This window comes from Bacillus rossius, chromosome 2 (genome assembly GCF_032445375.1).
Source record: "Bacillus rossius redtenbacheri isolate Brsri chromosome 2, Brsri_v3, whole genome shotgun sequence".
In the NCBI taxonomy this organism is placed as follows: domain Eukaryota; kingdom Metazoa; phylum Arthropoda; class Insecta; order Phasmatodea; family Bacillidae; genus Bacillus; species Bacillus rossius.
The window spans coordinates 84522080-84543815 of NC_086331.1; the positions used below are offsets into that span (position 1 = coordinate 84522080).

The following is a 21736-nucleotide window of genomic DNA, read 5'->3' on the forward strand; positions in this document are numbered from 1 at the left end:
AAAATCTGGGCCATCAAAGTTGTTTTATAGATATGTTTTTGGTTTGAAGAGATACATTATCTTCTGTGATAACTCATTTACATAATACTGACAAGGGAATTTGTCTGAAAATAAATGTAACAATAACAAAACTATTAGGAAGAACAAACCTTCTGTTGGTGTTGTTGCTACTTTTGTCAACAGAAATGTCTATTTTTCTTGAACAAAATAACTTTTTAAGCCTCACCCAATCATTAACATCTATTTATTAATTACATAAGACAATGTTTTGGTTAGTTGCATGGAGCACCACAGGGTGTGGTAGCATTGCGAGCCACAGATGTCAGTGGTAAGTATCAGGTGATCACCACTGCAATATATGTCCAGAATGGCCTGGAGGTTGTACATGTGCGATGGAGTGAAGTTAGCATGTGTGCAGCAAAAGGCACATGGAAGTGTGATACCTGATATGGCCATGAATCTTCGTCATGTTTGATCAGAACACTCTGGGGCCTCGTCTGACAAGTGACAGAGCCACGCAGCACTAGAATGGCATCCTTTAGCACAGAAAACTTTAGTGCTGGATTAAAAGGGCATGATGATGATTGCATGAGCCCAACTGTTTAGGAGTGTCAAGAAACACTTTTCCTGAGGTAGACTAAGCTCTGGAATTTTAAAAATCTCTGATTAACTTTTATTTTACGTAAAAGAAATAAAAAGTGGTTACAAATTTAACTTTTTGGTGTTTGATCCATCATAAGGCCGTTGCGCCACGAGCGAGCATGCTCCATATTAATTGAATGGGAGCAACTTGTTTCATCATTGAGTCACTTTGAGACTTTATTACATATATGGGAACTGTCAACCTTCTGGAGGTCACTGAACTTCAATTTATTATAATAATGTTTAACACAAAGGAAATAAAGGCGAGAACTGTTACATGTAATGTAGCAAGACAGTTAACTGAAGTAGTTTGATTTATAGGGTTTTCTGGGACATTTAGGGTAAAATTTATATATGTTATTAATCATTGCACCAATTTATCTTGCTATCATGAAGGTGTCGGTTTTAAGCATAAATGTTTGTTCTGTGCACATGCATATGTTTCTTTAAGTTTAATGCACTAATCAAAGGTTATGTTAAGCTGAGACAGAAAATGGCTGTCGTAAGTAATTTCGTGAAGTTAGTTAATTGTACTGAGCTGGTGCTAACTCAAATATTTAAAAAGTTAGCATATTTTATTTGTTTGATTTCATGAGTAAACCAGCCCATGAACATGCACAAATTTTAATATTCTTATTCCTTATACTCTGACGTCAGCCGGGGCTTCGCTTCGTAAGCCTGGTCCGACTCCATTATCCTGTTCCCCTCCTTCCTGGCATTTGTACCGCCGACGTATATAAACGTGTGTGTGTTCAAATTGCGCGCCATGGACTACTGCAAGATGGCGCTTAGCGGCAGTGCGACGTCACTGAGAAACCAATAAAAACAATTATTATTTAAGTATTAATATATAAAGTAGTGGATGTTTAAGGTTCTGAGCCCGGATGAAGGATTGTATAAATTATAAGAGTGTTTTGGCTCTTCCTTAAAACTAACCCTTGACGCGGGATCACAGGATAAGAATGACGGTTTTGTTCCGGCGAGAAGCTGCCTGCTTCCCGCGCGCAGAGTGCTGCTCGCCCCAGTTCCTCTTCGTCATCGGCCGAGGCCAGACGTGCGCGGAGTCATCAGAGATGTGTGGCCACGTGTCGCCAAACCCATGGGTATCCTTGTAGGCTGATCAGTGTGGCGTGCCCGACGCCTAGAGCGGGCCAGATCTTAAGTTTATAAGCTCGATTAATTAGAGGACTAATATCTCGCCTCACACGGGCCACGTAACGCCCTGACCGGGAGTCTCAGCCGGGTCCACGTGCCCACTCACGTGGTGGCGCCCACTACAAATAGCCTCGGGTAATAAGCAGCTATGTCCTCAATTCTTAAAAGGTAAGCAAGTTGTTCAAAGGATAACAGTAAAAGGCTAAAATCTAAAAACCACCAAGCAGTTAGAGATTAAAGTTCTGCCAAGTATGCCAAACAGACACACATTACATAAAATAGTTTGATACCACATATGTAGGGAAAAAATGAACAGAAAGTCAGTTAAAGTGTTCACAAAGATTCTAAATATTTCAGCAGTGAATGTGTACATGCTGCTTACAAAACTAGATCTCATTAGAATTCAGAAGTTATTGAGGTAAGCAATTTTTATTGAAAATATGGATGTGTCACTAGTATAAGAGATCAAAAAGGCATTACTCTCATGAGGCAAAGTTCATGAGTTCAATCTCAACCACCCGGCATGACTGCATGCGCAACGAGTCAGGACCCAAGTGGTTTGGACTGTGTATAATGGTTCCATTACCTTCACCAGTACCAGAACACACTCATTGATAAGACATGCTTCTAAAGAAAAACAAAATAATATTAGTATATCAAAAAGTACTTGATAAAGCCAGCACAAAGCATAGCATTGTGCCCTCAATCAGAAAAAAATAATTTTAAAACATCTGTGTAAAATCTGGCAAATACCTATACTTCTTAATCTCATTTGCTTCAACTACAAACCAAATTTACTTGACACCGCATTGCTGTATACAGCCATTTCAACTGAACACAGACTGAAGATAACATAGCATTTTAAAGTACACAGTATAGATTATATAGCAGAGGACACAGCATTTAAGTATGTACAAGCTTAAATTAATTGGGTACAACCAAGCATTCCAGTTCTTTAAATAGTTTAGTCATCCAATAACTACAAGTTATGCAAGTAATCAATATAACTTGTAAATTCAGAAATACTACACTATAAAAAAGCAAGACAATCTGAATGTAAAGGCAGTAGTGAAGTTTTGGTGTAAAGCAATTTTGAGTGCCATTGTTTAATCCAAGACCTCATGAACCAACTGATTACTGCTGTAATAACTGAAAGTGAAAGAGCAATGACTATTTAATACTACAAAGGCATGCAAAAAGTGCTGATAGAAAATTAAATGGAAACATTGTTCCCAGCATGCTTGGTATTCGCTGCATAGAATACTTTATAGGTAATAGCAAAGACCTATAATTCTCGACATTGATTGACTACTAAATTTGCATTAAAAATTCAAAACATAGATAAAAGATTTCTAGTCTCTTCCTAAAATACCCTTTTTCTCACCAGATTCCCAAACAGCAAATAAATTCCTTTCTTATTCCCAGTTTCCTAAACTTCCTGGCTTGGTGGCCACCCTGTTTTCTGAAAAATATTGTAAGCATTACATTATAACTGTGTTATTGTTTTTTTCTCAAATGTTGAGCTCAAAATTCTTGCTAATGTTATATATAAATAATTTAAATATTTTAATTCAACAATTAAGTAATAAATTAAATTTTCACTTACTTTCTTCTTCATACTCAATGTTGTCATCAACATCATGTTGACTGAATTGTATAGAGTATAAGGAGGTATGGTTAGTGCCACCATTTTGCTTCGCATTGAACTTATTTTTTACTGCTGTAAGAAAAGTGAATGCAAAATATTTTAGCAAGTTAAGAATGCAAGGTATTTAACAAGAGCACTAAACAATTCAAAAATTAGCACCAGCTAAATTAAAGGGCACCAAAATAAATGCTTTCACTGAGATAGTTTCCAACTTCGAAAAACTTATTATTTCTTTTTTGTCAATTATTATTTCATACAGATTGTCAGCATGACAAAACAAATACACGTACTAAGAACATAAACATAAACATATGCATTGTACACCTGCCCCTTGAAGTAATACTGCTTGATTTGCATGGTTTTGAAGAACGAAGCCAATAAATTACGGCATGATTTGAAGCGGCGCAGTGTAGATTCAAAGTAGCGCTATTTTCTTTTACAAGAATTTTTATTTCCATGCGCGCATAATGGCAACAGCACTTGTGTAGCATTAAATACAATGCAAAGAATTTAAAATGAGACGAATCAACAAAAAATATTTTTCTCTTTCCTTAATATTTATTCACTTCCATCATCGCATATTTACCTCCAACGACGGCCCGAGTGTTAAGCCAACATTTATAGTACGCCATTCCATATGTCAACAGCAGTTCTAGTGAGAAAAGCCAGAAGATTTCAAGGCTAGTTTACCTCATACTTAGTTACTTAGTAGGATGCACTACTGCACTAGTGGTAAAAATGGCAGACACACCTTTAGTAAACAACAGTGTTGGGAATTACATTAACAGGTTAAATATAAATAATCTTTCTAATAATAAAATTGTTACTGCCCTTGTGTGGTTACAGAAAACTTTATATTAATTATGTTATAAAAGCCCTAGAAGCTGCTTTAAGTAAGCGAAAGATACAACATTATACTCATAGAAACATTAACAAAAAAGAACTCACTTCTCACAATAGGAAGTAGAAAATGGATCATATTTCAAGTAATAAATAAAACGAAGGTTGCTTAAAGCTTACCCTTTTTATTGTTAATTATAATTTTCATTATTTTCTTTTGATGATCTCAGAAATTACCAAATTACACTGATCAGAATTAATGAGGGGGAGGGGGGGAAGCGGCTGACAGAGGTTATCAATTACAAATAAATTATAAATTGCACAAATTTAACAATCATGTTTGCACAAAAAATAACATAAATAAATTTAATTAGGAAATTGAAACATTTGTTAGCCCAACCAGTGCAGGACCATATAAATTCTGATTTCACAATATTTGATCGCTAACTGTTCACTGGCAGTGACTAGAAGTGGGAGATACTCTTAGAATCCATTTGAGAGGGAAAGGCGCAAATTTAGTTGACTTCCGGGATGGGTTGAGCCGGAGAATACCCTGCACTCTTGCACCATCTCTTTGACCCCACTGGAACCAAACGAAAAAAGAGGTCCAGTGGTCAAAAGTAGAAATTAAAGAGTGAAGCCACAACAATCGAGAAGTTAGGGCAAAAGTTAAATAGAGAGCCAACTATAGGCAAAAGGGTGTAGAATTTTCCACTTACCATTCTGGGGGTGGAATGAAGAAAATCACTCCCTAGGAAGCTGCACGAGTGCTCGTGGTAGCCACACGGGAGTCATGCTAACGAGATTACCTAGTAATCAGACCTAAAACGACTAGCAGACTAGAAATTTAAAAAAAACTTGTGATCACTCCCGGACTCTAAGGATCACATCCCTTATTTTAGTCGCGGCAAGACTACTTCTAAATAAAGTTGCAGGCGATAAGCACCGGAGAGATGCGACCACGTTGACGACAGAAGGATTATTCCCTCAATGCATCGGAATGCATGTAATTAAGAACTTGTGTAGGGGCCCGGAGGCCTAGGGAGTGGGGTAATTAGTCTCTGATTGGCTGGAGGTAGCACATGGGGGGCTCGCTCTGCCGACAAAAAGAAAAAAAAATAACAAAGATAGCTGGTGGTCTAACTTAAGGGGCATTGGAGGTTAATCTCGCTCCAAAAGCAGTGCGCTCTGATCAGGGAACAGGCGGAACCCACTCGGGGTTAGTACGCAAAAGTCCCGCGAGGTGAACTAGCGTAAGCCTGGCCCTTATGGGGCCAACTGGTTCGCACTCTGTCCATGGGCGTCGCAACTGGTGTGGTGGGGGGGGAGGGGGGGACGGGGGACAAGTCCCCCCCCCCCCCCCAATAATAAAAGTCTTCATTTTCGTCCCCTCCAATAATATATTTAGTTTCGTAGTTATATTAAAAATATGATTTCTGTGATATAACCCATATGTTGCGCATGATGCATTTAGTCCAATCGTGGTAATGCGAGCACTTTTTAATTCGATCTTCGTGTAAAATCCAAATCAGGTCCGATACCGAGGAGAGCTACTATAATAATAGTGAATATAATCACTTTATTACTTATGTTTGTGTACATGTGTGAAATATTCTTAATACTGCTGCGGCATTTAAGTGTAACATTCAGGTTTCTCCTGATGTTTAAATTAATGATTTTGTGTGGATATAGCACCAGCAGATATGTTAACTGAGTTTTTACAAATTTGTTCTCTGAAAATATTTTTTATAAAAAATAAATCATATATTGCAACCAACATTAATTAAAATATTTAGGAAAGAAAAATGCCTAAAAACCACCTTTTTGCACCTTCAAACCCCAAATTTTCCCGGGGGAGGACCCCGGGACTCCCCGCTTTTTTCCCAGGGGATGGATATTCCTCAACAACTAAATCAATTGAAGTCCCCCCCAAAAAATATATCTTTGCGACGCCCATGCTCTGTCGGGCTAAAAGGGAACTAGAAAGAGGTGTGATTGTTGCCGCTAGAGAGCACGCTCCAGCGCCGAACTAAGGTAAGTTAGTTGGCCTTGTCGCCGCGGGATGGCGACTGCAGGCCTTTCGCCGGCCAGCAGAATGTCCTCGCGGCTTAGGGAGGTTAATGGCCCCGGTCGTTGTTCTGGGTGTAGTTCCTGGAAAAGATGGAAGAGAGGGGCCTGGTGGCTTCTTGTGAGAAAAGACTTAAGCCAGGCGCCGATACATGGCCGACAGCCCTGGAACATTATAATGGAGCATGACTGGAGCTGCCAACCTCAGCCAAACTCTGGGAAGTGGGTGCCTTGGGAGGTATCTGAAAAAAGCTCTCTTGGTCACGAAGCCCGACACTGTTACTGGTCATGTTCGTGGCCAAAGGCAGGAAGAAAAATAATGGCTAAAACAAGCCTGGCGAAATCACATAAAACTATCAGTTACGGCGCTGGGAAAACGTCGCGGGACTCTAGTAGGAAAGATTTGATCAGGATGAACAATGGGCTAACAAAGTTTATTTTAGGGAATTTAGTTGAAAAATAAATTTGTACCAAATATTTCAAATTTGCAGCAGAGAATACATTTAATTTATTATTTTTTTTTAAATCTTACTATAATTGAAACATCTCTTCTATTAATAACATTATTATTTTGTAACTCAGAAATATTGTTAGAGCCTCTTAGGAATGTTATGCACAAGCCCTACTATGTAAACAATGAGGTCTGTGAATTCTTAAATTTAATTTTAAGTTGTTTAGTCTCAAAATGTTACTCAGCATTTATTTAAATGTACTTAAAATGTATTTAGACACATAATAGTACTGTAAATTGATTTCCGGGAATAATGTCTTGATTAAAATATTTGTCAGCAAGCACACTTACTTGATTGGAAAACAAATTATTTTGACTAACGTAAACTTTTATGGAAAAATGTATTTGTTTTGCGCTGTTTTGATTAGCGCTCCTTTTTCCTAGAACAGATTAGGACATTACTTTGAGGGGCGGGTGTATATGAAATATCATAAGAAACACTATTGCTATCAAAGAACCTAAATATACATCTAAAAAAATACATTTCTATTAAGTTTTTGCATCAGATACATAAGTCAATCTATATCTAAATATCTGTTAACAGACCAAGTCACAATGCCATTACAAACACAACTCCATCAAAATAACAAAACCTTCCAATTCCTAAACTGAATGTCATCTGATATTAAACTCTACTAAACTATAAAGAAACAGTAGCATACAAAGTAAGGGTGCTATTATCTGTTGTGAGAGACTGAACCCATATCTGAGTGCCAACCCTCTAAGTTACCAAGTCTGGCTCATGGCCGAAGCAGAAATGCAGGTCACAACCAAAATTTCTATTTAGACTGAGACATTTCTTAATTTCATATTACACTGTTTGCAGTCAAGTAAATTATGATGTTATCTTGAACACACCTATAGATTGTTTCATTATTTTTAGTCACCATGGCAAAGTTAAGGTATCTAAAATGAAGATTCTTCAAGATCCCATGGCATCAAAAATTACATTTCTGAGATAAAAAAAAATTACTTCAAAATCAATATATTGTAAACAAAAGTTTGGTTGAATATAATCCTCATTTATGTAGTTATTTTATTACATTAGACCACTTTAACATGTGCTCTGCTTAAATCATGAAAATGTAAAATTGCACTCAATTTCTGGCCACAAGTTTTTTGGACATGTCTTGCCACACCCTCGATATCCAGTTTTGGCAACCAATTACCAAACCCTTGGGACTTGGTTGGGTACTTCCAATAAAACACAGTTTGAAAAACTGAATCAAATTCCCAGATGGGTTTTTTTCAAGTGAAATCAGAAATAAAAACAATGTTTTATTGATTAACAGTGACTTCGTCCAGGGGCTGTGCCCCTCGTTAATCCCACTGCATTAATCCCATAGCATTCCAGCCCATTCCTCCTTTAATTTTTTTTATTTATGCATGTGCATGTGCATGAGAATGCGTGTGCATGTGCATGTGCATGTGTGTGTGTGTGTGTGTGTGTATGTGTGTGTGTGCACGAGTGATTTTGAGCACACCCACCACTCCAAGAAGAGAGGGAGGGTGTAGTAGAGCAGAGCTCAGCACCTCTTAAATATTCATGATAGAATTATTATTTGCTTCTTTTTGCCCCAAGGGTTATGTTTCTTCCACAGGCACAACCAATTGTCTCAATGCCTTATTATGCAGTAAATTGTACTGGAAAAGAGATTGGACCTGAACAAACCCCAAGTTGACATCATTTAAATTATATATCAATTGTGTCTTTTAATAAGAGTTAAGTTTGCATGAGAGGGCTGGTTATAATTCTACGAGAGTAACTGTATATTCTTTTCCTAATGTCTGTGGCACTTTTTTGAATAGCCCAATGGAATTTTGTGTGGTGCGGAGATACCATCCAGCACCCGTTGTGATCAGTTCTCAGCCCAGTTGAACTTCAAAACCGCCCGAGGCCAGATGCTACCAGCCTCCCCCACCGGACATCATCTTTGTGCGCTACTGATAATTTTATTTCCATTGTTCTCAAATCAACTCAAACCTTTTTTCGTACATCCTCAGAGCCCACCTCGAGAGGCAGACTGTTTTGATGAGTAAATTGTAACCCTTAATTGAGTCTATGAAACTAACGTAAGTACTTCTGTTCTGCCAAGTGGGTGAGCTGAACTGCAATTAAGCTGATTCATACTGCTGGGCATATAAACAGTTTAATTATATTTTGTTTTAGTAATTGCTGTGTACTCTTGAATTGCAAAGTGTGTAATAAATATGTTCTGCTGGAACTACTTGTTGCTGTTTGACCATGTGGATGTGCATGGACATGTAGAGGGGCTTGCCCTGAGAGTCCATGTGTTCGGTAAGCATTAAGTATGTCCGATGCTCAGAGCAGACCAGATCTTTGCTAAGGCATCACTATAAAGAGAGGAGGGGGGGGTGAGTCTCATTTTCCCCTCATGGGCTTTGTTACACCTTGAGGTAGGGGTCTTATTGGTCCGTATGCCACAAACATACGATGGCGGCCTTAAAAAACACATTAGTAATTGGTATCAAATACACCACCATATTCTTAAAAGACCCATATAAAAAAAGTCAAGTGAAGTAATTGTGCAGTAAACCTGGTGGCCATTACCTTGCACCCTCCATGCTAATCAAATGGTTTGGAAAAATTACATTCAAGAAGTCACAGATAATAAAACTTACGTGATGTTGTTTTGTTGGAAAAGTATGAATAGCTAATACTTTTAAATGTTGCACATCTTCTGAGGTGCAACATTTACACGTAAATGTTTTCTGTGTGCCCATGTCTAAAATAAATGTTAAAGAAAATGAAATCACGTTGCAAAGACCTAGGTAAGACATAGCATAAAACTAAAGTAGTTGTTTAATAAAATGTTATAAATCTCAAGCTTTCCAAATGTACTGTAGTGCCCAGGGTGATAATTCTTATCACTTGCATGTGAACCGGATAGCTCAATATCTAACGACACACTGTATAAATCAACCAAGAAACTCAATGCGAGGCACATCCATGACATTATCATGGCCCTTGCCTTCATATGGCCATGACTACGTTCAGCTGACGTAATCAAATAATTTGTGGTGTAATGCAGCACCTTACATTCCAATGACAAACGCCCTGGCATGCCCAAAGTCTGTTAGAACCAGTTCTCCCCACTCCTTGGCTGCCCACTATGTAACTACACCCAACTGTGGAACACCATCTTTCTTCTGGTCACCGCCGACACTCTTGCTGATCACTGAGCACTAACCTGGGGGAAGACTCAAGGTGTTAGAGATCCGCTCTGACCTCAGTAGTAGGGGAATGATAGTAAAGTGCTCTTTGTTTTGACATTGTGCCAGCCGTCTTCCAGAGTACATAAATTGTATTATTTATTGCTTAGTCTGTTTTGCATTGATTTGAACCTTGCTGCCCAGGTTCATAGTAAATATTGTTACCAGATATTTTTGGTGCCAAGTTAAGTACTACAGTTGTTATTGGATTGACTTCACTGGGTGGGGTATGCTTGATGTAAATTGGCTTCCTTCACCCATATTAAGGCCATGTCAAATAAACTTGACCTCAATTTGTTTCTGTTTAGCAGTCAAGGAATGAATTGCAAAGGTTTGCTAGTTTGAAAAACTCAGGAAGTAATTAATTTGTGACAATTAATAAAAACCTCAAGTTTAGAAGTTAAAAATATTATTAATTATTTTTAATGTTGGAACTGTAAAGCTTGTCCGATATATTGAGGAGAAAATTCAAATACTTACAAGGTTCATTTTCCACATTAAATACACAACATAGAGTAGCACCGCCAATACCACCCAAAACCTGAAATCCAGACATTATTTAATTATATAAACAGCATAACACTGGCAAACACACACACACACATATATATATGTATAATACTTTGTATGAATACAGTTGCATAAAATTCTATCAGTATAAATTTTAATCATAAATTAACACAATAAAAACAGTAAGCCTCAAAATCTATATTTTATTTGGTTCTTCAAGGATTTTGTGATAAACCACAATAAATAAAAAATTTTTGCCACAAATTTTTTTTTAAATTTAGGCTGGTACCTAAATCACCACAGGTTGTTTCTACTAAAGGAAAAAAAAAATACTGAGTTACTGTAATCCACTGATAATAAATAACATAAGTGTTCCTCTTTTACTATGTATGTTTATTTTATTTTTAAAAACACACAGCAGACTACACAATGACAGCAATAAGTTGCACAAAACTGAAGAATATGAAGATGCAATTAACACATTATATAAAGTTGCAAATTTAACAACCATTAACCTGTCACAGGATTAAATTAACTGAAGTTGAATAAATTAAAAATACAAAACAGCACAAACAGCAATTAATAGATGCTACTAATGAGTTATTGTGCACCAATTTAATCTGCATTTTGTCCACTACTTACAATACTAAAAGGATGTTTAAAGAACTTCTGTTCACATTCTTAAACAAAACTAATGATACAAATATTGTCACACATGTGGCAAAAGCTGGTTAACACATACATTACTAAAAAAATAAATCATATTTCATAGTGAAAAATCATCATTTGAAAAAAAAAATTATTTGAAATAAACCATGGTAGCTTCAACATAAGACCACTAATTTCAATTTACTCTTATAACGCTTGAAGAAAACCAATTAATTAATTAAATTATTGCTACATTTTGAGTGCCAGCCAAACAGTCATGGAACCTAGGGCGTTATTCATATTTATGTCTTGTGCAATTCCTTTGTCAATAAATTTTAATGCATTCTTCTTTAAACATTTGTGTGCAATAGATGTTGCTTGAGATTGTCTCAAGTGATTGTCTTGATGAAGACCGTCTTATGATAGACCCATATTTCTTATTTCTGAGAGAGCATTCTCCTGTCTCATAGTCGTTGATTGAGAACACCATTTCTGAAGCATGTTTCATAGTCATTGAGACTATGTGTTCCTAAAGAACACGAATAAGACCGTCTTTGCCAAGACCACTGCAGACATGTCTCAAGCAACTGCTTGTTCAGATCGCAGATGTCTGATTCTCGTGAACCTCATATTTTTGAACTTATATAAATCCTGTATAAACTGCTAAAGCAAATTGATAGTGTTTTAAATAAGTTTAGTGTTTGTTTTGTGACGGTGGCTACCCTTTCAAGTGCTAAGCAGACCCTTTTATTTTCATGAGTACAATGGATGTGGAAGACGATGCATTTAATGATGGCTAGAAAAATTAAATATGCATTCGTGATGCCCAGAATCTATTAAAAAAATAATAATAATAAAAAAAGACAGTGGCATTATACTCTTGATGACACGTAATATCTCATTAATTCCTCAGAGCCTCGGTGGCATAATGGTTAGAGCGTGTGGTTTGGACACAGGGGTAATGATATTAATATGGTTCAAATCTCATCACTAATGAAACTTAATTTTTTTATATTACAGATTATTGAATATTAAAAATATAGCTTTAAGAAAAATGTATTAATAATTTTTAATTATCTAATTAATATATTTCAATGCATAACTCAAACCATTGGTTTGGTTATTTCATACTCATTAGATTTTGCGACATACTGACTGTATAGTCTTTATGTTTTACTTATAATAAGAATAAATTATAATATCACAAGTAACTTGAACAAGAAAAATTAACTTAAATTATATTAGGAAATGAATGTCAAATATTATTGATGAATAAACAAATACTTCATAGGAACTTAACTACATGCTGTTATAAATGATAACACGAGATGTTTTTTTTTCACTTAGGATTTAAGTTTATTATGGGAACATATTCATTCTAAAACCTCCCTTGGTAAAACATTTGTAAGTTGAGTTACAATTTCCCAAAGTAGGATTATAAGTTAATAATCAATTAAAATATTTTAAAAAAGGTGAATCGTAGTTTGAACTCTTACAATGAAATTAGCTCAATGAGCTGTCTTATAGTGTAATATTATGAATATATCATAAATAAATACATTAAAGAAAAACCCAATACCTGCTTATAAGTTTAATTTTATATAACTAGAGTTTAAAAGTCAATCTCGTTAAGTCTCAAATTCCACTAAATTTTTTTAACACTACAACAACTTGGTTATTTTTTTGCAAGTGATGTGCAGAAGGTAAAATATTAAAATTATTCATAGATTACATAATTTTAGAATAAACAAGTTAAATTTTATACCATTTCAAGTACACCAATCCCTCGCTTAGCACGTCTTCAAATTGCGCAAATTCATTTAGCAAGATGTTAATTTTACTGCTCCAGTCTTGAATGGCACGTCTGTAAATTTCAGTTAGCATGCAATAAATACAAGCAAAAAAAAAACTCAGGCATGATGCCACGAAGTCTGCATCAACTTGGAAAACAACAGATGTACTGTAGCATATAGTTAGCTATACAAGGGGGCGAAAGATGCACACGCAGGTCTGACTACGCTATCAACTGTTGTACAAACATCAGCTATATCAAGTTCAGTTGCGGTTAATAAGTGTAAAGGACTAAATGTTTTTACGTCCAAGCGTATGCCATCATACCATTGTCGCCCGGCTACAGACCAGGCTTTGATGAACTTCAGTCTAGCTAGTGGCAGGGAACTCGCACAATACAAAGCAATGTCTGCACAATCGTCTGCTGGTAACTGTACATGCGCAAGCACCTGTAGTTGGAATCATATTGGAATCATGGCTTCCAAGTGAGAGCATAATGCATCGTGTTCACATATTTGAGACAAAACTAGAAATGTTATGGTATGCAGAATGTCATGAAAGCCACACTTAAGTTGGTCGTACTTTAGTTTTAAGCAAGCCAACTGTGCGCACATTTGTACGAAATACAGTTGATCTCGCGTAAGACGTTCCCTCTTACCACGTTTTCCCGCTTATTAAGTTCACAAAATTATTCCCTTGATCACTTCCATACATCCCTAAGTTCATTTTTCCCATTCATAACGTTTGTGTTAATAGATGCTTACCGCATATAACATTCAGCGTTTGTGTAAAAAAATAAAATAATAATGTTTATCTTTAAACTTTTAAACTCTATTTATCGTTAATTTTTAAAAATAAACTTATTTCCGAACGATAACCAAATACTTTGAACTTGCACAATACCATCGAAACCTTTGCCAGATGCCTAACGCTGTTACAAATGTATTTCTCGACCAATCATCTGCTTGCATTTGTATAGACTGAGAGGCTCTTCCATCTGCATGCCATTTCCCCTATTCAAGACAGAACATCTGACAAATGAGAAATGTTCATGACCGTCGAAACCTGTGCCAGACGCAGCACGCTGTTACAAGTGTATTTTTCGACTAATCATCTAATTGCATTTGTATGGACTGAGAGGCCATTCCATCAGCACACCTTTTTTTCCTACTAGAGTTATAACACATGACGAATACGCAGCAAACCATATTTACCCCCAGCCCTTACTAATTTTTTAGGTTTGCGATCTTTTAGGTGTGATTTTAAGGTTATCAAGCATAATAAATGTTCCGGTTGTGTTAAACAGTGCATAACGGCATCTACAAGTAGTGGAGAACCCATTAAACACAAGGCTTTATCGTTTGAAGAAAAACTGAACATAATATCAGAAGTTGATGTGATTCCTTTGATACCAAGAGTGAGTACGGCAAAAAAACTCGGGGTGCTGCCGTCTACTTTGATCGGAATCATGATGAAGCGAGAGCAACTTTTTGCTAATGACGTTTCGTCAAAGTGTAAAAAAATTAAGATTGGTAAATACAAAGAAGTTGAAATTTTACTCTTGTCATGGTTTAAAGAACAGAGGGCACTTGGAATTCTGACAAACGGCCCAATTTTAAGACAGAAAGCTGTACAAATAGCACAAAACACAAGTGTTGAATTTCAGCTTTGAATGGCTGGCTCGACAGATTTAAGAACAGAGTAGGAATTGTCTATAGAACTGTAAGTGGGTAATCTGAGAGAGTGTGTGTGTGTGTGTGTGTGATGATACTGTCCAGAGTTGGATAGACACAAAGTGGTCTTTGAAGCAAAAAATGAATTCAATGTTGATGAATGTGGTCTGTTTTTCAACATGCTTCCAAACAAAACCTTTGTTTTAAAAGGTGAAACATGCCATGGATGCAAACAAAGTAAGGAACGTGTGACAGTGTTATTGGGTTCCAACATGGATGGCACTGAAAAGTTACCATTGCTGGTAATTGCGAAACCAAAAAAACCACCGTGTTTTAACAACATAAAGACATTACTGTGCAAGTATGCAAACAATAAGTCTGCGTGGATGTAGGCAGCATTTTTGAAGACTATGTGAGAGCATTGGATGCAAAGATGGGGTGTAAAAATCAGAAGATTTTGCCCTGCTCATCCCAAGGAAATATCCAACCTTAGAAATATCCAGATTGAATTTTGCCCACAAAATTCAACATCCATGGATCAGGGAATTATAAAAATTCAGAAACAGCATTTCCTTAAGCTACTTGTGTTACAACTTATAACAAGAATGAAAAGTACCAAAACGAGTGGTTATAAAATCAACATTCAGGACACCATGCATTTTCTTGTTGCTTCATGGGAAATGCTTGACTCAACCATCAGTAGCATTTGCATCAGAAAAGCAAGCTTTGGTGCTCAAAAAGTTAACGATATTTTCCCTGAAGAAGCATGTTAGGACAGTGAACCAATTTCATGTGCAAATTGGAAAACTCTTCAAGAGCACCTAAATTTTTCATGTACTTTTGAAGATTCTGTCTCAGTTGATAATGCGGTTCTACCATATGAGCCTCAAACCATCGAAGATATATGTGCACAACACAAGGATTTAGCTGAGGATGAGACTGGCAATGGTGACAGCAATGAAAGTGATTCCACTTCCATGCCAACTTACTCCGAAGCACTTGACAACCTGGACAAGCTGATATTATTTGTTTATGGAACAACAAATGTTCCACATAGTGTGAGGAAGAGTTCATGGGAACAAGACAATTTTGTGATGCATCAGAGCGAAAATGTGTTGAAACAAACTACTCTGATGCAGTATTTTTCAAAACAGTGAATGTTAGTTTTTTTATATTTTTTATGTGCTTATTAAAAATTTAATTTTAAATAATTCAGTTTACTGATATAATTGTATGGTTTTTCCAGCATGTCGAAGATAATTGGTAAGTGTAATTTTGAGATAAGCAGTATGTCATTTGAGTAAAATTTGTTTTTATGATTCAAATGTAATACCTTTTTAAGAAGTTTTCCCTGTTTAGAAGTTTTTAAAATCCAGTCCCTTGAAAAATGTCTTAACAGGGTTTTACTATAAGGACTCTATCAAACATTTATATAAGTCTGATGCTGCTTGCTGGTTATACAAGCTGGAATATATTTGACATTAGATACCAGAACAGAAAAGGTTGTTAAATGAATGAAGCAATGAAAAAACAAACCACGGGTCTGACAGGACTGGTGTGAACCAAGCGGTGATATGCAAATAAGCACTTTAATATTTGAAAAATTAAATTATTAAGTAAATTAGCCTTGCTATTTATGGAGACTAATGCTTCAGAATACACAATTTTGAATAACATGAATGTTTTTAGGAATGCATTAGTCATACTAAGTGAGGGATTGGTGTATTTGATTAAACGGACGATAATATGTTTATCTTATCCAAATATGCTTGCTTTGATCAGCAAATGTGTTGGCAAGTTTTCTGTTAGCACTTTAAGTATAGCGTGTATGGGAAAAATAATTCTTTCTCCTCTTCTGCTATATAAACTATAATGCCCACTTTTAAACCAATGGGTATAACAGAAGGTATGGCAGAAATTTGGTATTGTGTAGGGTGGGCTTAATGTTAATAGTGCATGGACTTCAGAAGTACACAGTAATCAAGTGCTTCCTGTGCCTCCATTGACCTAACTACTTGTTTGTCTGTGATATTTTACCCCAGAGTCATTCCAGGTAAGCGCATTTGCTATAAAAACATTTGTCAAGGATTAAGTGCCAGACAATAAATTATTTAAAATGCAAGGTTTATAAGGTAGATTTCGAAGAAAAAACTGCCCATTGTAGCTGTTACCACGGTGAGACATGTGCTTCAATTATATTCATTAAAAGTTCAACACTGTGTCATCCTTCAGCAAGCATGACCATTTCCGCCCAGAAGCCTGGGCTGAACATCTTGAACAATTTCAATTTTGGTTGGATTTGAAAGGGCAAGTGACTAATGACCAGAAACGAGGGTTATTGATCGAAATACTCAATTACCATACCATTCGTGATTCAAACAACTGGGCTGCGCCTAAGACCCTGCGTGATTGTACATACGTAGAGCTCGTTGACATTTTGAACAGTAACATTGCGCCCAAAGTAAACCCCATGTTATGATACAATAAGTTTGTTAACATGGATCAGATGAAAAGTGAGAATGCTGTCGTCTACATGTCTGAGTTAACGTTTAGCATTGCTCTGTAATTTTGCAAGCAATGCCACAACCATGATGCTATACCAATTTGTTTGTGACCTGCGAAATGCTGACATACTAGCAAAGTTGTTCTCTAAGACAAGAGTTAACTACCACTAAGGCCTTAGAAATAAAGTAATGGTTGAACGTTCAGAAGCCAATGTTTTGGAGGTTAGAAATTCTTGCATGGACGAGGTTCACAAACCTCAAAATATTGGAGCCAATCAATTCAAATTTGTGTCTCCATCTGTTAGTTTTACACCCTGTTTCAGATGTCTAGAGAAGGGACATACTGCTAGAACTTTCCTACTACTCAGAGAATAATTAAAATATCAGAAATTTAATAAAATTGGGCATGTTGCAAAAGTTTGCTAGCACAAGGAGAAAACATTGTCACATTTGGTAGAGGAGGATCATACAATTTCATTACAGTTGACCAGCAGACACCGCACACCCCACCACAGGCGGGTACATTGGGCCATTTTTGTTCATTGCCACAATCTGAAAGCTTTTTTTTTTTGTTGACTGATTCATGCTCATATCTAAACAAAAAAAACCTTACTTGATGCAAGAACCGATTGACAACTTAATTGTGCACTTTTGGGTTAATTCTGGCGGGAGTGGGCCTGACCTTGCGGGGAAGGTGATTGTTGCTTGAGGTGTCGGGCCGTTCTCGCTCTAGTTATCAGCGACATGATCAAACAGGTTCAGAGAATAGGTGCAGTGAAGCGAATATATAGCCTCTCCGCACCAATGGCAAACCTCTGCCTCTTCGTGGCACCGCTGTTAGGGGGCATGATGGTGACTATGCTGAGATGGGTTTCCTCAGCCCCTGGTCATAGCTACTTCTCTAACTAAGGGGGACTCTACCGGGCGTAAACCCGCCTCACGGAATCCTCCTCACGGAATCCTCCTCACGGAATCCTCAATTGCCTGACTGGGACCAGAAATGATGAATGGGCTGAATCTGCGGACAAAGGCAGATGCTATTAAAACCTTTCTGGGGGGTTTGACTGCCGAACTCTGGTGTCTGGGTCCCAAAGGCCCCTCATAATGAATGAGAAAATGCCCATGGTAATGGTAAGGACTGAGAACGCCTGTGGCGTGAATGGGGGCACCCAGGCCTAAAGGGCTGTAAACTGTCTGAGCTCTGCCCAGCAGTTGGGGGAGGCACTGAGATAACTTCGAGGCCCTCCTGCTCTTTTACACAGCTAGGTGGTTAGTTATAGCCACGGCTTTCGTGGTCACCGTCGGAGGAGTCCAGGCTGGTCCGGGCCTTAATCAGCTGTAAGCCCGCAGAGCGGAGGTACAGCGGGTCAGAGGGTCATACAAGAAGACAAGGTAGACCCAATGGAGTGACTCAGATACACAGCTGGTCGGCTAGCTGTAGGTGAACAGTCCATGCTCAATAAAGACACAAGTTGGTAATAGTACGGGAACGATCCGTAAAAGTGAAAGGATCCCCGTTGAGGTTCCCTCTAAGGCCCCGAATCAGATTGGGTAGGTCTCGCACTTGGTGGTGGTGCTCCGATCGCATGATTGTTCCCTAGCCCTTTAAAGAGTCGACGTTGTGAGCAACGACACAGCTCTGGTACTAGCCTGGATAGCTAAGAGAGGTTGAATAGGACTCCACCGGACCACGGGTTCACTGAGTGTTTTGAGGAGTCCCAGTGTGATGTGGTAGATCGGGTAGGTGCCAGGAGTGCTGATATAGTCAAAGGGCTAAGAACACAGCCAACTATCTGGTTAGCTGAGAGGCAGGGAGCCGAGGTGGTGACATGCTGGGATGGATAGCCCTAGCCTCTGGTCATAGCTGAAGCTATAACACCTTTCCCGATTCGTGTATACGGCGTATTCTGTATCCCCACCCACCTCACGCCGGTAGGGCTAAAGCTAAGAGGGCTGGGTTAACAAACCAAAAAGTGGGAGCAATCCCCTACGACATTTATTTATTTATTTTTTTGAACACTAATTAATGTGGTCACATTTAATAGATATTGTGTAAATAGGATCAACCAACCTGTTCTGTATCAGACACCAATCGAGTTGCACACATGGGTATCTCAATTACTGACTTAATGGTGAATTCCAAGCACCCATTCAGCACAAGGAAGTCACAGTCATGTTGCCTGTGCTCGTTGTTGAGAATCTTCTAGGTCGTGATGGTTTGATGCCCTTGGAATTTTCAATCTGTGTACATTTTCTGTATCCTGATACACCCTACCACAATGTCAAATGAGAAATTTTTGCAAACAGTCATGAAGCTATGCTGTGTCAGTCATTGGGACAGGTTGCTCTAAAGGGCCACCACTGTATCTAGATTTAGAGCCCACAGTTCCTCCAGTGTATAAGCCTGTTACATTGTCTTATTCTCTCTCTACTAAGATAGCAGACAGCATTGAAGCAAATGTCAACAGAGGGATATGGATTCCTATACACCATGCTGGATCCTGGGAAACTGCTAGCTATTGTGCCTGTCCTAAAGCACAATGGTTCGTTACAATTGTGTGCTGATTACAAAGACTCTGTTAATCATGCTTTGTCTGCTGATACCTACCGCTTCCCTACTGTTGATTAAGTGTTATCTGGTTGTCAGGTGGTGTATAATATGGTACTATTGATTTAGAAGAAGCTTACACTCAGATTCCAGTTACTGACGAGACTTCACATGCTCTGACTGTCAATATTGCACCAAAACAAGTTGACAGACGTGTTTATTAAACTTTTATTTTTTATATAAGATGATTAATAACATTTGGGTCTATGAACTGAAGTCAGATCTACAACACATAACTCTATGCCTCAGATTGGTCCAGTACAATTTCATTACTCAAACTCTTCTAAGGACCACTGACCCTGTCAGTGGACTTAATTATTATTTTTATATAAACTATAACACTTTCAGTGTGATTATACTGCATAAACAGCGACATTCCTCACTTAAACTGTATTGCTGACAACTTATTTGTGTGATTGTTGTGCCGAAAGATGTTGGTCAGCACGGCAGTCCAGCCAATCAGCAACCACCTTTCCTACTTAAAGTGATTTTCGAACTAAGTAACCAAAAATCCTTCTACTACGATGGTGATGCATGATATGATGACACTTACGTGAAGCACGGAACACAATTCCGAAAGTGTTAGCTGAAATTAGTAGCATCTAGTTGCAACCCAATGCTAACTTGAAAGTTTTAAGTTAATTAATGTAGTGTGTTAAGGCAGTGCTTAAAAAAGAACTGTATTTAGGAGTGAAATGTGCAAGTATAGTTCTTCACAGTAAGTCTCTAATACACACACTACCATCATCATTTGGACCGTTAACAGATGCCGAAAGCATTACTTAAAAAATAAATACTATACAATCAATTTAACTGAAATAAAGTACATGACAAACGTAACTAAGAGTTCAGTTAAATATATTACATTTTATACTGCAGAAATGCAGAAATGAACTGATTCATCCAGTGGCCTCAATTTAATTTGTCTCTTTGCTAACCACTGTTTTAAGTTAGCTGCAGAAAACCCTTATTAGCGAATCAGTGGAGTAAAATAAAGTGTTGCGTTATATTTCATTTTAATCTGAAACTGAGACATTATTACAGACGCTATAGTTATTTTCATGTGTCATTCCCATATCTGGCGCATTAACCAGCTAAATTGTGTCAAACCCTTAAAAAGCCCTGGTTTAAAAATATGTCATACTGTTGATGACTTAGTATCAATTTGAATTAAATGCATTAATCAGAGAGATAATAATAAATTTTGTGTGCCATTCAGATGTATACTTTGGTCTATACAAAGGATGTAGACTATTGTAAATTGATATTCTACCAGTATATAAAATTATTTACATTTTTTATTTCAAACTTATTTCTCTTGTAAGTGTTTTTGTCTACCTTGTCATAACACATACACCTATGTGCACAGTCAGAAATTATAGCACGGACTTATGAATCTGTCAGCCATAAAGTAATAAAACTTTTTCCATTTACTACTACAGAGTAGTAACAATAATTATGCAAATTAAGTAAAATGCAGAAAAATACGGTTCAAGGCCTACACAGTGTCACATGTTTACCTTTCAGTGTCAAGGTGGCATTAGCCGCGTTTGAAAGAATGGTTGATGGCTTGTAAGGACCTGTCAGGGGAGTTATTGCATACCAGGATAACATATATATGAAAGGAGCAACATTAGCAAAACACAGCTTCCGGCTCACTCAAGTTCTCCAAATTCTTGGTGACATGGGTTAGAAGTCAATGCTAAGAAACATTGTGGCAAGCTACGTCGATTAAAATCCTTGGATTCTGGGTAAATGACAAGGGTATTTATCCTACTGCTGAGAGACAACTGCTATTACCAATGCTACTGTTACACATAAGAAACAAGAACTACAATCTTTGCGGGGAGTGACTTCAATCAATGGCAGATTCTTCAGAGAAAAGGCCAAAATTCTGAAAATCTT

At 37.4% G+C, this 21736-nt stretch overlaps 1 protein-coding gene across 3 annotated transcripts in view; it reads right to left on the bottom strand.

The window, feature by feature from the left end:
• Window positions 1–21736, bottom strand: part of LOC134529421 (sodium/potassium-transporting ATPase subunit beta-1-interacting protein) — an 84664-nt gene that overhangs the window by 12603 nt on the left and 50325 nt on the right. For 2 of the 3 annotated variants that reach the window (XM_063363479.1, XM_063363477.1), the window contains 2 exons: window positions 10578–10638; window positions 3404–3517 (listed from right to left, as the gene is read on the bottom strand). In XM_063363479.1, the coding sequence (XP_063219549.1) occupies window positions 3404–3517; window positions 10578–10638 (175 nt within the window). The remainder of the gene's footprint in view (window positions 1–3403; window positions 3518–10577; window positions 10639–21736) is intronic. The other variant, XM_063363478.1, reaches the window with a different exon arrangement.